Genomic DNA, 18994 nt, shown 5'->3' on the forward strand with positions numbered 1-18994 from the left:
TGTTGGTTTACATTTTAAACTGTTATGGGTGCTAATATTACTTGATTTTGGAAAGATGCTGGTATTACATGAAGGCGCTTTAGTTGTTAATAACCTGTAGAAACCAAACAATCGATGTACCACCAAGGATGGAGGCTCAACCGTGATAATAAAAGGAAGGAAACTGTTGAACAAACAGATTGGAAACTATTTAATACGACATCACGTGCCTAGAATTGTTTGGAAGTTGAAATTAAGTCAAGTCAAGAATATTAAAGGACAATTTCAATCGAAGAATAATTGTACGCGAACTGCACTATTTACAGATCATAATTATGCGAGTGAAAGATACACCGTACCGTAACTCTATCCATTGCAAACCATTTTACACAGACGCAGCAAGGTGAGCAGGCCAGATTTAAGTGCCATTCTTGAAATTTGAAGAACGGAAATACGCCAATATACCAGTCGAGAGGACCACCGGTAATAAAGTCGAACCTATATTTCGTTAGTGCGTCAACGTCAATTCTTGGGGGTACACTCATTACAAAAAACTGCTCATTACATGCAAGCAGATGCCCAATTAACGTTGCATTGTTGCTGGTTTGGAAAAAAAAACTCAACATATCTAAGAAACATGCGTCTAGTACGAATTACCTTATTACTTTTAACTCAACTAGTGATTGTAGATACTTACGGGCTCAAAAGGAACAAGTGTGAGTTGAATGATGAGAAAAAAAGTACATGTGACTGCAACGATCGTGGTATTGGGAATTGGACGAAGGCACTGAGACGAATGCCCGATGAATGTACCAAAACAACTGCATTAGATCTGTCAAACAATAAGGTTTCTACTCTGGAGTCATACTCGGATAGAACAGGAATATCGTGCTGTTTTTCAGATGACCTAGACGAAGTTATGCCTTCGGCAGAGAAAGTCAGTAGGCCTAAACCCGGACCGTTCTTTACTTTGCCTAGGCTAAAATCGATCAACTTGGAAGGAAACCGAATTCGAAAACTTACCAGTTGTATTTTCACTGGCCTAGATGACTTAGAAACTTTAAATTTGTCGAATAACAAGATTACAACCATTTGTGATTATAGTTTTAGAAATTCAACTCGATTAAAGGTACTTTCTTTACAAATGAATGACATTAAATATCTCCGTCGTAATCATTTCAAAGGTTTGGAGAAACTTCATTTGTTAAATATTTCAGATAATGGAATAAGTCGGATAGATAGCCGTACATTTCAGGATTTGTCGAACCTGAAGGAACTCTATCTACGTGACAACATTATTGACACACACATGTTGAAATCCATAGATTTTAGCGGATTGGTAGAGCTTCAGATTCTTGACTTATCAAAGAATAGCTTAAGGAAAGTAATTGGTTTCAATGTCATCTCTAGCCTTCTAAAATTAAGCCTCGATGAGAATGATATCCGAAAACTTGGTGGTTCGTCGTTTAAAAATTTAAATAAACTACAAATACTAAGTTTAAAAAGAAACAGACTTAAATCTATTAACAATATAGTGGGTAGCGCACAAAATGGCCGCCAATTACGGCAATTAGAGTACTTGTATCTATCACAAAACAGAATTAAGAATGTTTCCCCACGTGTCTGGAAAGCGATGTCAAATCTTAAGGAACTTTGGCTAGATTCGAATGAGATTTCAGAGATCCCACCCGGGCTGAACAAACTCACAAATTTACAGAAGCTTGTGTTGCGTAATAACAAGATTGTAAGCGTGAATTTTGATATGTTTACACATCTTAGTAAGTTATCAATTGTTGTACTATCGCAAAACATGATACAGGATGTTCTGCTTGGGGATATCTCAGTGACTTCCTCGCAGGGAAGTAATTGTACTTTGAATTGCTTTAACAACACTCAAATATTTCCTTCTGTCCGAATAATTTGTTTGGAAGATAACAAACTTCAAACAGTGTCTGGAAGCATGTTGCAGATGTTTCCAAATTTGGAACATCTTTATCTGGCGAACAATATGTTTGAATGTGATTGTTTTTCCGCACCGTTGAGTCAGTTTATAAAAAGTCACCCGAACGAGTGCGGATGCACTGACATTGAGGTCACTATGGATGGTGATGTCTCTTCTGTGACGTGTTCATCTACGTCAGAAGTTCCATCCCCAGTAATTTGTTCCAACTACTTCAACACAAGTATTGCTGAACTAACTTGTAATGACTATATGGAGTGGTGTTCTGAAGAAGGAAATATCAATAGGGAAATAGTTAGCATTGACAGTTCCAAAAGTTCGTTAGAGTTGGACTGTTTTCAACCGTCAAATACCTCGGGTGATAGTATTGCTACTTGCTGGTATTTAGAATCAAAATCTGAAGCGAAACACTATGCTGGTGAACAATTATTTGTAGAGATTGGAGGCGTTTATACATGTCTAGCGATATACAGTAATAAAATGTCTTCAACAATCTACGAAGTTAACTTTCAACCTGCGAACGTTACAATGAACATGACATCATCGGTTGAAACGTCTTTGGGTGATATTAAAAGCGATGTTGCAATTGTAGAAACTGCACCAAGTGCGAAAGGCATCCTCTTTGCCGCTACATTGATCATTATTCCGGTACTCATAATTTTAATAATCGGTCTATTGTGCATGTTACGTAATGTCACAGCAAACAGCAGCTTTTATTCATCAATAATTAAAAAATTTAAAGGAAGTGACGAAAGTTTGTACGCAGAAATTGATGACATCCCAATGGCGCTGAAAATTAAAGCGTTGGAAGATAAAACCATAAGAAATGATAACATGCAAATCAAAAACACAAGGTATACGTCAGACGACACAGATTATCTATCCCCACGTGGTCAGTCTAAGTCTGCGTCAGTACAAAGTTTAGAAAGCACCGTCAACGGATATTTATCTCGTTGTCCTGACAGTGCAAACTCTTACCTAACAATTATTGACGATGCCTTATACAACAATCCTTATGAGATATGTGGACAGACACTGCAAGGACTAGCACCAAGCACGCAGTATTATGAGGAACCATATAATATCAAACCAAAAATCATGCGAATAAAAAGTCTTGATTTTGATGTATGCGCTATGCAAGATGGATGTTCTCGACAATCTGGCTGCAGGGCAGACAGGAAACAAAAGAAACATACAATGATGTTTAAAATATTAACTTTACAGAACCCAGACGATGATCTGTCAAACAAATATTTAAAGAGGACTTGGACAATTTAATGACGCCTTGACTCAAAGTACGTGTACTAGAGGAAGGTTGTCATTCTAGTTGTAAATCTGACAGAAAGTAAATTTAAAAGAGTAATTTTGTTGGTTTTTGACACTTCAATTTTCTCAACAAATCTAGAGTGTATGTACAAATAAAAGTGTAAAATGCTAACTGTGTTAAATTAAATTCGTGGTACACACAAGCCATACATTATCTAATCTATCCACACATTGTCTAGTCCACAATTGCGATGAACTTAAGTTCATATATATATTATCTCCTTCACACACCTAACAAACCAGAAGAGTTTTTTACTTTTCCTTAATCGATGATTGATACGGTATTGTCCGGTAGGTGTGGAGTACGAAAGTCATTTTAACAGCATTAATTGTTATTGAAAATGTATTACATAGTTGAAGTAGGCTTAAAAGCCGGATTTTTGGGTTATTTAATGCTCTACTTCAGATTATTAGACTGGACCCTTTTCCCGACTACCCCAGTGGGCACAGAACATAATTTCAACGTTGAATCAACGTTGAAATATAGTTGATTTGTTGAAATCATGTTGTCAGCGTATTTCAAACGTTGAATCAACGTTGAAATAACATTTTTTCCCTAACTATTTTTTTAACGTTTATTAATAAACATTGAATCAACGTTGAAATAACATTTTCTTTTCAATAAAATGTTTATGTTCATTTATCAATGTTAATCAAACGTTGAAATAACATTGTCTTTTTAACTAGTAATTTACGTTAATTTATAAATGTTGATTTAACGTTGAAATAACATCGTCTTTCTAACACATGTTTTACGTTAATTTATCAATGTTGATCCAACGTTGAAATAACATTGTTTTTCTAACAAATGTTTTACGTTAATTTATAAATGTTGATCCAACGTTGAAATAACATTGTATTTTTAACCAGAAATTTACGTTAATTTATCAATGTTGATCCAACGTTAAAATAACATTGTCCTTCTAACTAGTAATTTACGTTAATTTATCAATGTTGATTTAACGTTGAAATAACATTGTCTTTCTAACTAGTAATTTACGTTAATGTATCAATGTTGATCCAACGTTGAAATAACATTGTATTTCTAACTAGTAATTTACGTTAATTTATTAATGTTGATCCAACGTTGAAATAACATTGTCTTTCTAACTAGTAATTTAAGTTAATTTATCAATGTTGATCCAACGTTGAAATAACATTGTCTTTCTAACTAGTAATTTACGTTAATTTATCAATGTTGATCCAACGTTAAAATCACATTGTATTTTTAACTAGAAATTTACATTAATTTATCAATGTTGATCCAATGTTGAAATAACATTGTATTTTTAACTAAAAATTTACGTTAATTTATCAATGTTGATCCAACGTTGAAATAACATTGTATTTTTAACAAGAAATTTACGTTAATTTATCAATGTTGATCCAACGTTAAAATAACATTGTATTTCTAACTAGTAATTTACGTTAATTTATCAATCTTGATCCAACGTTGAAATAACATTGTATTTTTAACTAGTAATTTACGTTAATTTATCAATGTTGATCCAACGTTGAAATAACATTGTATTTTTAAATAGTAATTTATGTTAATTTATCAATGTTGATCCAACGTTGAAATAACATTGTCTTTCTAACTAGTAATTTACGTTAATTTATCAATGTTGATCCAACGCTGAAATAACATTGTATTTTTAAATAGTAATTTACGTTAATTTATCAATGTTGATCCAACGTTGAAATAACATTGTATTTTTAACTAGAAATTTACGTTAATTTATTAATGTTGATCCAACGTTGAAATAACATTGTCTTTCTAACTAGTAATTTACGTTAATTTATCAATGTTAATCCAACGTTGAAATAACATTGTATTTTTAACAAGAAATTTACGTTAATTTATCAATGTTAATCCAACGTTGAAATAACATTGTATTTTTAACTAGTAATTTACATTAATTTATCAATGTTGATCCAACATTGAAATAACATTGTCTTTCTAACTAGTAATTTACGTTAATTTATCAATGTTGATCCAACGTTGAAATAACATTGTATTTTTAACTAGAAATTTACGTTAATTTATTAATGTTGATCCAACGTTGAAATAACATTGTATTTTTAACTAGAAATTTACGTTAATTTATTAATGTTGATCCAACGTTGAAATAACATTGTTTTTCTAACTAGTAATTTACGTTAATTTATCAATGTTGATCCAACGTTGAAATAACATTGTATTTTTAACTAGAAATTTACGTTATTTGATCAATGTTGATCCAACGTTGAAATAACATTGTCTTTCTAACTAGTAATTTACGTTAATGTTGATCCAACGTTGAAATAACATTGTATTTTTAACTAGTAATTTACGTTAATTTATCAATGTTGATCCAACGTTAAAATAAAATTGTCTTTCTAACTAGTAATTTACGTTAATTTATCAATGTTGATCCAACGTTGAAATAACATTGTATTTCTAACTAGTAATTTTTTTCAAACAATTATTATTTTTGTTTTTCAATGTTATTCCAACGTTATTTTAACGTTGAAATCCAGTTGTCATTTTCAAATGACATGTTTTCAACATTGAAAAACTATTGAAATTATGTTGTTTTTTCAAACAATTATTATTTTTGTTTTTCAATGTTAATTAAACGTTAAATTAAAGTTAAATTCTATTTAATATTTTGATTAAAATGACATGTTTTTAACGTTAATATTAAATAATATGTGTTTAAGTGCGTTGAATGCCATTGATGTTTTAACGTTAAATTAACATTAGATTTCAGTTGGCGTTTTTTTTTTATCATCCTTTATTGTAAAACAATAAATGTATGATGTAGCTTGATTATTGGTTATTTAGGATTATTGTCTTTGTATAATACAAAAATGTTCTAGCTAGAAGTTGTGTTGAAAATTGAATGATCCTTTCATGCAAGATCAAATTTCATAAGATACGAGCTTGTCATTGGTTAGTTTCGTTTTGATCAAATTTTGAAACTGGTGTCAGTAATTTCAGTTACTTCGACGTAGGCTAGGCCTCCTAGTAGTGGTGTGTAGAAAAAAAGGCTCATCATTGAAATTGTCAAATAAGTATGTTTTCAGGTAGGACAACTTTTTTTTTTTGTAATCTACTAATTTATAAGCTTAGAGCTTGACTATTTTACCCTTATCAATAGCTAGCCTCTAGTCTAGTAGGCCACACATGCATAGCTAGGCTAGGCTATAGGTAGTAGGCTAGGCAGGCTGCCAAACTGATGAACTGAATTCACTCACTAGGCCTAGGCCTAGCTAGTGGAAGCATTTAGTATCATGCCTGTCAAGGGCAAACATTTGCCTTGCCAAGGATAACTACAGTACTGTACTTATTATGGTTATAAAATGGTATGTATTAGGCCTTAGTTCAATTCTTTCTTTATTTATCCAAAAGTATACATAAATATAACATTATAGGCCTAGTAGGCCTAGCTAGGCCTAATATATAATTAGCCTAGGTGGCCTAGCTTAGCTAGCTTTTTGCTAGGCTGTCTACAGTAGCTGCTAATGCTAATGCTATTATTAGTATTAATAGTATACAATTACAAACACATGCTAGCCTAGGACGGCTATTGTTAAACTCACTCGCTTTCTTTATTTCAGATTGTAGGCCTAGCTAAGGCCCTTTAGGCCTATGCCTAGCTAGAGTACAAAATAATGAAGTACATGTATAATCTTTTCTATGTGAATCAAACGAGAAAAATCTAATGGATGATCAATATTTTTATATACAAAAGGTTGGTATTGGTTGGTTGGTAGTTCTTAACTTTAATATTGAATAAATATTAATACAGTGTTGCAATATTATTTACATAAAATTGGGCGCTAGTTCCGTTTCGCACCTGTCATTTATTTCGACTTAAAATTTGTTAAGTAACTTTATCGTGATTACCACACCTTAGAATTAGGCTTCAAAAATAATTTTACGAAGGAGATCACACAAAAAGTAACAAATAAATCCTTTAAATTGATGAATTTACAGACGTGATTCTCGCACATCGGTTCGTGAATTTCGCATACGCCATGTTCAATGTTGTTGGTTTCTATGGAGCGCCAAAAGAGCAACTATAATAGAGGGCTAAAAACTCGGTATAATGCGTATATTTAATGCATTTATTGGTGAAAATTACGTTCAATTTTAATATCTTTTTTCAATGTCAATGCAACAAAAATGTTACTGTTGATACTGTACATGGTTTTCGTTAACTTTTAAGAATAAAAATCGACAAATTCATTCATCATATTACATGTACTGTAGATACCTCAATGATCTAAATAATATTCCTCTTAGTCTTAGGCCTAGGCTATAGGTAGTGATGCTGATTTAGGGTCGGTTGATATTTGAAAACAGCACTCATTATTAGCAGTAACATGTTACAGAATTTTTATTGACAATATATTGAAATTAAACGTGTATTTCAATTATAATAGATGCATTAAAAGAAGACGCATTCCATTGAGTTTTTAACCATCTATTATACCTGTAGTTGCTATTTTGGCGCTCCATAGAAACGAAAATAGTGAACTTCGAGTATGCTAAATTCGCGAACGGTATGCGAGAAACATGTCTGTAAAATCATCAATTTAAAGGATTTGTTTGTTACTTTTTATGTGATTCTTCTTCATAAAAGTACTTATGAGGCCCAATTCTAAGGTGTGGTTTTCACAATAAGTTACTTAACAAGTTTGGAGTCAAAAGGAAGTTGAAATAAAAACAGGTGCGAAACGGAACTAGCGCCTAAAATTGAATTGATTGCATATTTTACGTGTTTAGTGTGAAATGATGTTCTGAATTGAATTTTTGTTTATGTACAGTATGATTTTTGAACAATGTGTTAAAGATATAATTGAACTGAACAATTTTTTTTACAAATGTTTTGTTGAATATGCCGTCACTATAGAGTTGTTCACTTTCACCAAAAATTAGATTTTAAAAAATGCATTTGTACCTGAAAAGGGGGACAATTTAAACAAACAATTGGTTTTTGGTTAAATATACTGTTTATTTTGTATTTTTGTTAAGTGAAATCTTTGTATTGTATTGTTTTTGTTTATTTTCTACGGCAAGTGAATATCTTTGATAAAATTGCAAAATGGCAAGGTATTCAAAGTATGATTGTATTAATCTTCATTGTTCATGTTTTTTTGGGACAATAAATCTTTTAATTAATTTTTCACTGTATTATTTTTGTTTAAAACTACAGTAACTTGATTGAATTTGTTTCAGGTTTGGAAAAATGATATTGCCACACTTTTGGAAAGCATAGGACAATGTCAACACAGGAATCGAGGCAACTGTTTATTGACTAATCGGAACAATGCAATTACAGTATTGTGTTATTGCCATTTCATTTGGACTTCTGCAACATTAGCACAAGGCACCTGTGACGTGTGTTGTATTTATTGTGTTTTACTGTAATCAGCCAATATTTATTTAGTTGGCAAACATATTACAAACTGGTTATTAGTATATTTTTTATACTTAACTTTGGTACCCGAGAACTGTCAGTGAGGATGTACATTATTTGATTGTTGCTTGGATTTTGCCTGATGATTTGATTAAATGTTATTTTATGTTTTTATAGAAATTAAAGATTAGTAAGATATACAGTATTTATAAAATGTCTCTATTGATGGATTCTGCGACGTAACAGTATACTTTACTACCAACTACTTTAAAACCGTTGATTCAAATTGGATATAGTAATTCAACAAATCAATTACCATTGAAAATATGCCAGATTTCAGCTTGATTTATTTTGGTTGTGTTACTATAAGCTGTTCTTCTATTAACTAAACCATTGCTATGTTAAATTGTTGATAATTTCTATGTTGAATCAACGTTGATCTGTATACGTTGATTAAACGTTATTTTTTCTACCTTGAATTTGGTTGATTACTCTACAATGGATCAACGTTAATATTTTTTTTAATTTAAACTTTAATTCAACAGTTTTTCAGCATTATTTCAATGTTTGCGGATAATGTTAACTTTAATATTTCAACATTGAATCAACGTTGATAATTTCAACGTTAAATCTATGTTGAAATTTACGTTGATACAAATTTTCATTTCAACTTAATTATTACGTTGTTTCAACGTTAATAATTTCAACATTGAATCAACATTGATAATTTCAACGTAGACATTTTTACGTTGTTTCAACGTTGATAATCTATGTTGAATCAACGTTGAAATTTTTGTTGAGGCAAACGTTATTTCAACGTTACTTATTTTAACGTTGTTTCAACGTTGATAATTTCTATGTTGATTCAACGTTGACATTTACGTTGAGGCAAACTTTCATTTTCAACCATTTTTTCAACGTTATTTCAACGTTACCTATTTTAACGTTGTTTCAACGTTAATAATTTCTATGTTGATTCAACGTTGACATTTACGTTGAGGCAAACTTTCATTTTCAACCATTTTTTCAACGTTATTTCAACGTTACCTATTTTAACGTTGTTTCAACGTTGATAATTTCAATGTTGATTCAACGTTGACATTTAAGTTGAGGCAAACTTTCATTTTCAACCACTTTTTCAACGTTATTTCAACGTTACTTATTTTAACGTTGTTTCAACGTTGATAATTTCTATGTTGATTTAACGTTGACATTTACGTTGAGGCAAACTTTCATTTTCAACCATTTTTTCAACGTTATTTCAACGTTACCTATTTTAACGTTGTTTCAACGTTGATAATTTCTATGTTGATTCAAAGTTGACATTTACGTTGAGGCAAACTTTCATTTTCAACCACTTTTTGCCCACTGGGACTGGACTATAAAGACACTTTCCACAGCCGACTGTTATACATTCATTTTCTGAGGTAGACTGAACATACAGAATAAACTGACAAGTGAAGATGCTGGTGAGGTTGATCGTCTTGTCACTGATGGTGGCTCTGGTAGTTTCAAACAGTCGCACTGTAGAACGAGGAGATTGTCATGTATCTGTTGTTTTCAATGATTGTGGTAAGATGATAACAACTTGAGGAGTAATAGTGATAATGTTAATACATTCTAATCTGTACACGTTGTAGTAGCTGCTCTTCTATCCACTGGGTTTTCCTCCCTTAAATGATCAGTAGGTTTTTGTTTTATTCCAATTTCTCTTTTACTAATTTGATTCGTTTGACAAACGTGCCAATGCATTAGTGAAAGAAGAAAAATAAAACTTCAATGGCTGTCATTAAATTTCGTATTTTATTTAAAGAAAGGCATCCACGAGATTGCACTGACATTCTTGATAGAGACAGCCAAGCAAAAAGTGGAGAGTACACGATTGATCCACATGATGGAGGTAAACCCATTCGTGTATACTGTGACATGGTGACTGATGGCGGTGGATGGACGGTAAGATATTACTACAGGCACCTATGGGAGTGTTGAGAAGCTAAACTAATATAACACAATCACGTTATCAAATATTAACAACAATGCCTTGTTTCATATTTGACATTTTTAGACAAGCCATAACACCTTAATGGTTTAGAAAAAAAAGTATTTTATTGTGTATAAGAGAAAATGGTTTGATGTTGATATACTGCGTAATACATTTCGTTTTAAAGGTCTTTCAAAGACGAGAAGACGGAAGAACAGATTTCTACAGAAATTGGGAGGCTTACAAAACTGGGTTTGGGAAACTTAATAGTGAGCATTGGCTTGGTAACGACAACATATACCGTATTGCGTCTGGTGGTTACTTTGAATTGAGAATTGACATGACTACTTTCGACCACGAGTCACGTCTGCGTATGCTCGATACGATACCTTCCGAATTGGCAATGAGGGCACCAACTACAAACTGATGATTGGAACTTACACTGGTGATGCGGGTAAGGCTTATAATTATTATTGTTTGTCTTATGTGGGTTCGTCCAACTTTTATTTCATTTTCTTTTAAAATATTGAAACACATTGCACGTAATAAATAAAATCAATGAATATTAATATTGTATTAAATCATTTCCATATCCGTGAACAACATATTTTCTGCTGTTCAACATTGTTTTCTGGTAACATTAATTATTTTCTACATAATAACATTGTTTTTATACATATTTTCTAATTTCAATCATTTGTTTTCTCTCTTAAAGATGTATTGTCCCCCTGAAAAATATTTTTTAACAACATTTTTGTTTTTGTTGAACATAATAGTTATCCACTTTGACCAAAAATTGAATTGGAAAAAAATGTATTTACCTGAAAAAACTGCAATTTAACGCAACAAATGGTCAAATTGGCTGCGAGCCAATGGGTTTTTGGTTGAATTTAACCATTTATTTTATCAGTGAAAACATTTTTTTTTTCTATGGAAGTGATTAACTTTATAAACCTACAAAATAACATTTTCAAAGTCTGATTTAATTAATCTTCATTTTGCATGTTTTTGGGGGACAATACATCTTTAACTTTCCTTCTCTTTTGAGACATCACCTTATACTTATTGTTTGTGTGTCAATTAAATACAATTTACCAAAGAGATCGTAACTCAGTTGACGCTCCTATTAAAAATCCTAAATATATAAATTCCGTGGTAATATATCTCTTTACCGGGAGTTTCAATTTGAGCCATGATAACAATGCTCCAATCGTTTATAATTTTGTTTTATATTACAGGCGATTCACTGACTTACCATAATAATTTTCAATTTTCAACATTTGACCGAGATAACGACAACTCTTCTGGATCACCGTGTGCAGTAACATACAACGGAGCTTGGTGGTACGACTCTTGCCATTGGTCAAATCTAAATGGGTTGTACAAGAATGGACCAATTAAGGAGTACGCTGATGGTGTTATATGGAAGACATGGAAAACCTATTACTATTCACTGAAAACTACAGAAATGAAGATACGCAGACTGAAATAATAAGCGGAAGATGATACCAAAATTAATTATACTAAATAAATTGTTTTCGTTATGTTGTGCATTTGTTGTGCCTTATACATTTATGACAATTAATACATTTAATCTGAATCAGTTCTCTTTGTAATTTTCCAAATCCCCATTGAACTCAAACCACACCTAACCAGCTCTTTAAAAGAATTGGCCATTACCGTATTTTTCTAATCAAGTTGCTAATCTACTAACTTTTTAATAATTTATAATTTTGCTCGTTTTCGTTTCTAATTTTATACATTTAACGTATTTACATTTTAAATGGATTCCTATTTTATCCAATTACAAAATGTTATGTAACTCGATTGACTCCTTTTTTGCTACTAATGTGTTATCTTTATACTCTTTGTAACAAATATAGTTTTTCATGTCAATTATTGAAAAAATAAAAGTGCAACCGCAAACTGTAGTCATAGTCAATTTGTATATGTATTAGTGACATACACAAAGGTGTATCTCCGCAATTGGGATGACCCCGATATCATCGCAATATATACAAACATAAATAGAAGTTTCACAGGCTTTTTAATCGAAGCCAAAATCACACGACAATGTAGTATGTACTTTTAATTGTAGAAATGGTTGTAATTATACTGAATATACTTAATTGAAAGGCTTTTCTTCATCCAGCCATGAAAAGGCCTTTAGAACGATGTGGAGAAGAAGATGAGGTCAACCCGTTTGAGGATTGTATCGACGACGTGACTATTCCTTTAATTATTATGGAGTAAAAAAGGTGAACAAGATTTGTAGAGATTGAAGGCGTTTTTACATGTCTGGCGATATCCAATAATGAAATGTTCTCGACAATCTACGAAGTTAACTTTCAACGATCGAACATGACAAAGATTCACAATAAGTACTTAGTATTATCACGAACCATATAATATCAAACCATGCGTATTAACAGTCTTAATGTATTATCTTTACAAAATCCACAAGATGATTTGCCAAAAATATATTTAAAACATGATAGTCATTGTAATAATAAACTATTATTAGACATGCTTTTTTACCTCTTAACTATAAACAGTTCTTTTATTTAGTGTTCAACCTCGAATAAAAACACATTATTAGACTGAACCCTTTTCCTGAATCTTAGGCCTTACCTATAAACACGTTTCTTTCATTTAGTACCCAACCTCATATTACTGAACCTTTTTCCTAAATACTAGGAAACACTTCTTTCATTTAGTGCCCAACCTCATAATATCTGACTGAACCATTTTCCTGAATACTAGGAATATACCAACAAATCCTTCTTTCATTTAGTGCCCAACCTCATAATATCTGACTGAACCTTTTTCCTGGCTCTGCCTTTATATAGACCTGTTTCTCCCGACCTGTTACATTCGTTTTCTGGATTTAGTCTGAACAGTAATCCGCTTGTGAAGATGTTGGTAAGGTCTATCATCCTGTCAGTGATGGTGGCTCTGGTAGTTTCAAGCAGTCATACAGTGGATCGAGATGGTTGTCATGTATCAGTTGTTGTCAATGATTGTGGTAAGATTAATTAATTCAATTATAGTTTAATGACGTCTTGGTGACAGTGGCTGTAGTCTAAACTTGTGCGATGCTCCATTACGCTTTTAACGTTTTTATATTCAAATTTCTCTCTGTAAACATAAATCCGACTTTTGACAAATTCATGAATAAATGAATAAAGTAGAAAGATGGAACTTATTCTAAGTTTTATTAATATACAAATCTGAAACAACTGTCTGCTGACGGTGGTGAATGAGGTAATATACAATTTCAATCATCGATTAAACGTCCCACTCATTAAAATACAGAGTACTTGAGTAAAAGAGAAACATGCAGTATATACTGTATAGTGTTGTGTTTTTTAAACCTGCGCATCTGATTTGTGGCATTTGTTTTGTAAAATACATTCCTTATTACCTTGTTTTCAAGAGAAGCATGCACGAGACTGCACTGATATTCTTGATAGAGACAGCCAAGCACAAAGTGGAGAGTACACGATTGACCCAAACGATGGAGGTGACCCCATTCGTGTATACTGTGACATGGTGACTGATGGCGGTGGATGGACGGTAAGTCATAACACATACAATTGGCAGTGCGGTGAGGATAAATCGAAACTGTTTACTATAGGCTTATAACTTAAACATTTCTTGCTTTGATCATGTAATAGAATAGGGACAATTGTTCATGTTGACTTTTTATTCTAAAGGTCTTTCAAAGGCGAGAAGACGGCTCCACGGATTTCTACAGAAATTGGGAGGCATACAAAACTGGGTTTGGGAGTATTAGTAGTGAACATTGGCTTGGTAATGACAACATATACCGTATTGCGTCTGCCGGTCACTTTGAATTGAGAATTGACATGACTACTTTCGACCACGAGTCTGCGTATGCTCGTTACGATACCTTCCGAATTGGTAATGAGGGCACCAACTACAAACTGATGATTGGCACTTATAGTGGTGATGCTGGTACGTGAGCTTGTTTTAATCATGTAATTAGTATGTGGATGTCAGTAAAATAAAATAATCATTTATATTATTGGTGAGGGCATTTAAGTCGCCCTGAAAAACCTCATTGGATAGGTTTTTGTTACCTATTTATTGGAAAAGGTTTCTCTTTACGCCACTCAACCCAGTACAACTATCGGGCCTAAATACCCATCTTTACGCCACTCAATCCAGTACAACTATCGGGCCTAAATACCCATCTTTACGCCACTCAACCCAATACAACTATCGGGCGCCTAAATACCCATCTTTACGCCACTCAACCCAATACAACTATCGGGCCTAAATACCCATCTTTTTCTGAAATGTTCTGTGAACGATAACAGTAATTCGTTTTGATTGCAGATGATTCATTGAGTTATCATAATGATCAACAATTTTCAACATCTGACCGAGACAATGACAATAATGCTGCATCATCGTGTGCTGTAAAATACAAAGGGGGTTGGTGGTACGACAAATGCCATTTGTCAAATCTGAATGGCCTGTATTTGGGCGGAGAAACCGAGCAGTTCGCTACCGGTGTTGTGTGGAAGACATGGAAAACATATTTTTATTCATTGAAAACAACTGAGATGAAGATACGCAGACTGAAATAATAATATTAATAATAAGCGGCAGCCATTGTACCAAAAAAGAATAATCTGTACCAAAAATCTTGGTTCCCAAGCACGCAACGACGTACGTGGACTGCGTTGCACGCGCAACCAGTCCAATGACAAACGACAATAATCTATCGCGTCGATTGGTCAAACTACTTGCGCTGCGTTAACGTCCTTGCGTTGCGTCCTACCTAATGGGAACCAAGCTTTTCTACTACTTCTTCTTTAAGTTATGCATTGTATGTTTACATATTGTACGATTTTAATATATTAATCTAAAGTACAATTGAACTTTGAAATTTTCCAAATTCACAAAACAGGTATTGAACTGAATCGTATCCTCACCCCTTGACATGTTGTAAGAATTGTTCATTACCTTACCTTACCTCGGCTCCATCATTCCCTGTAAGATGTAGCTCTCCTCAAGCATCTACCATTCCTTTCTGTTCTGCGCTGTGCTACAGTAGCTCAAGTTGTTATAAGGTGAGATTTTGACCCTCCATCTATGTTTTTGTCTCCTTTTTTGGCCAATTCGTGGTTGCCAATCTGTCAATCTGTTGTTTATTATTGCTAAATGACCTGCTCATATTATTGTATTTTTAAATAAATCTACTAATTTCTTGTAACGCAATTTATAATTTTGCACCGTTTTGGTTTTATACATTTAAAAATATGTTATATGTCTGTTGACTCGATCGACTCATTGTAAACTTATTAGCATAGTCCTGGATTTCTCATGCTTTTTTTTATTAGGCTTACCATTGTTTCTTCCTATTAATGTATAACTTTTTATATATTAATTGAATACACAGGCTGTACGTTTTCATAGAAAAGAGAATTATTTGTCATGATAAGATATAAAAGTGCAAATGCAAACTCTGTCATAGTCAATTTGTTGTGTATTATTACATAAGGGGCATACACAAAAGAGAGGCCTAACCCATGTGCATCTCCACAACTGTGATGACCCGAGTTCACCTTAATATCTCTTCCAAAAAATAGTTGTAATTATACTGCGCGAGATAAATCGTGTGCTTCCTTCAATTATATGGAATCAATCGTATTGATATTTATGGTATGACCTATACGGTGGGTGTGAAGAAGAAGATGAAGTCTAAACCACAGGACTGTATTCGAACTCGGCGACGACTTGACTCTCTCTTTCCCCTTAATTATTAGTTGAATAAAACAAAGTTTCCTTCCTTCATTAACGATGGCTTAGATAATAACCGGATACTTGCATTAGTGCCCCACCTCTTTCCTGACTACTTAACTATAAAGTACGCTTGCTTCACTCTACAGTACTGTTTTATTCCTTTTCTGAGAACTTTGAACAGAATTGAAAAGTAATTAATTAAAGATGTTGATGAGGTTTATCGCCCTGTCACAGATGCTGACTTTGGCAGTTTCGAACAGTCAAGTGACAAAAGAACAAGACGGTTATCATTGCACAGTTGTTGTAAAAAATGGATGTGGTAATGACGAGACTTGTTCTAATGAAAAAGGTAAAGATAAACTTACATCACCGCTAAACCAATATATCAAAATAGGCATATAGGGGTAAAGGCTGATCAATGGTTGAAAAGATTCTTCTGTACAACATGATGATGAAGCAAAAAAAGTCTTGATGTATTACTGGTCCTTGTAAAGCTTGGTTCCCACTAGAGACGCAACACAAGGACGTTACGCAACGTAAGTGAGTTGACCAATCACAAGCGATGGCTTATTCGAACTGTCGCTTGCCATTGGTCAACTCGCTTGCGTTGCGTTTACGTCCTTGCGTTGCGTTCTAGTGGGAACCAAGCTTTACCGTGAAACTAGATCACATATGGTGGCTAATGACGGTAATGATGGTGTCAGTTAGCGTTACGGACACTGCATGTTGATGCTCAAAACAATATCACTCCTGCATCCCACTAGACAACTATCATGTATATATATGCATTTTTTGTAGTTTTTTTTTCATTTGATATGTTTTTTAGCTGAACCCATCTCTGATGAACTGCGATCTGTCAACTCCACTTCTGTCTATTACACGTTGCAGAATGGATTTTATTTTCCTTCCTCTTTCCTTGGTTTAGTTTAGTAGAATGGAAAGTGAGGATGTTTACAGGCTCGCTGTTGTTTGATCTTAACCACGTGCGAGATCCATTATTTATGATGTTGGTTTTCGTAATATTCATGCAAGCTGCTTGGTTTCAATTATTTTATTTTTAAAGGGAAACCACAAGACTGCACTGAAATTCTTGATAGAGACAGCCAAGCACAAAGTGGATCATACATGATCGATCCACATGATGGAGGTGAACCCATTCGTGTATACTGTGACATGGTGACTGATGGCGGTGGATGGACGGTAAGGCGTAGAGATCATTTTGAAACTGTGTCGTATCAGGGAAGAGTTAGGCCACACTTCTCTGGTCGTTGTATACACCGTGCGTAATGCGTAATACTGTTTTTCTTAACTTCTAAAGGTCTTTCAAAGACGAGAAGACGGAACTACTGATTTTTACAGAGGATGGGCGGCTTATAAATCTGGGTTTGGAAATGTTAATAGTGAGCATTGGCTTGGTAATGACAACATATACCGTATTACGTCTGCTGGTCAATTTGAAATGAGAGTAGACATGACTTCTTTCGACGGAGAGTCTGCGTATGCTCGCTACGAAAACTTTCGATTAGGTGATGAGAGCACAAACTACAAACTGGTTATTGGCACTTATAGTGGTGATGCAGGTAAAGCTTTATTTTATATATTAATGAGTTTTTCATGTGTAGTGTAATGACACTTCACATGCACTTCAGTGTAGTGTAGTCTCGTTTAGTGTACTGCAGTATGTCAATGGAGCAATATATTTCACGTGTACCAAAGATTACGAAGAAATATAAACCAAAACAGAAGCGTCCTTTCAGAATGGTTGACGTACGGACGCACGAACGTTCTGTTGTTACTTTAGAGATTTGTGGAGTAAAGAAAATTAAAGTTTCTAATTTACACGCGTGTGTCTATTACTCGGCGGATAACTGTACCGTGACTAAAAAGTTAGTAGATGAACAGGGTTCAGCGTGTTCAAACTCGACGAGATTAATAATTTTTCTTTTATTACAGGTAATTCACTGAGTGGCCACGGTAATAAACCATTTTCAACATCTGACCGAGACAATGACGAGAACGAGTCATCATCGTGTGCTGTAACATACAAAGGAGCTTGGTGGTACACTTCCTGTCATAATTCTAACCTGAATGGGTTGTACTTGGAGGGAGAAACCGAGCAGTACGCTACTGGTGTGGTGTGGAACCATTGGAAAACATATTACTATTCACTGAAAACTACAGAGATGAAGATACGCAGACTGCTGTAGGAAGGTCAAGTTACCAAGATGATGAAGATTAGGTACTCTATGTTATGTTGTGATTTTAAGCTTTTAACATCAGCAAATTAATGTCTAGTAAACGGAAAACAACATTAAAATAACAATTGATCAATTATCAATTATTATTCTTCTAACACTGTATTTCGCTAATCGATTATTCTCTATCAATGTATAATTGCACTCGTTTCTAGTTTACATTTGACATAGATACATTTAGGTCTATATTATATTCTTTTTTATGACCATATATATCGAATTTGCTCATCGTATAATTAATATGTAGTAACTTCTTTAAATCCTGTATGTTTTTTACTTTCATTTAATACCATTATGTGTGTACTTCGTA

At 33.4% G+C, this 18994-nt stretch overlaps 2 protein-coding genes, 1 long non-coding RNA gene and 1 pseudogene across 4 annotated transcripts; all 4 read left to right on the forward strand.

Annotated features, from left to right (window-relative positions):
- Positions 1-70: 70 nt before the first annotated feature.
- Positions 71-3472, forward strand: LOC144840277 (uncharacterized). The gene has a single exon (XM_078696039.1). It carries the CDS (start codon positions 545-547, stop codon positions 3215-3217), a length of 2673 nt encoding a protein of 890 aa, XP_078552165.1. The 5' UTR covers positions 71-544; the 3' UTR covers positions 3218-3472.
- A 2660-nt stretch (positions 3473-6132) lies between these two features.
- LOC144840341 (uncharacterized) lies at positions 6133-8819 on the forward strand. The gene is made up of 3 exons (XR_013611904.1): positions 6133-6334; positions 6869-7002; positions 8493-8819. It is a non-coding gene; the product is annotated as an uncharacterized LOC144840341 (long non-coding RNA).
- Positions 8820-10073: 1254 nt separating this feature from the next.
- LOC144840319 (ficolin-2-like) lies at positions 10074-12580 on the forward strand (annotated as a pseudogene). Its single transcript, XR_013611892.1, has 4 exons — positions 10074-10245; positions 10487-10626; positions 10842-11108; positions 11893-12580. The product of XR_013611892.1 is annotated as a ficolin-2-like (transcript).
- Positions 12581-13443: 863 nt separating this feature from the next.
- LOC144839371 (uncharacterized) lies at positions 13444-18986 on the forward strand. The gene is made up of 8 exons (XM_078694686.1): positions 13444-13679; positions 14091-14230; positions 14371-14632; positions 15017-15267; positions 16634-16778; positions 17493-17629; positions 17748-18009; positions 18383-18986. Exons 1-8 carry the CDS (start codon positions 13571-13573, stop codon positions 18634-18636), a joined length of 1560 nt encoding a protein of 519 aa, XP_078550812.1. The 5' UTR covers positions 13444-13570; the 3' UTR covers positions 18637-18986.
- Positions 18987-18994: the final 8 nt, after the last annotated feature.

The sequence above is a fragment of the Antedon bifida genome, chromosome 4, assembly GCF_963402885.1.
Source record: "Antedon bifida chromosome 4, ecAntBifi1.1, whole genome shotgun sequence".
In the NCBI taxonomy this organism is placed as follows: Eukaryota; Metazoa; Echinodermata; class Crinoidea; order Comatulida; family Antedonidae; genus Antedon; species Antedon bifida.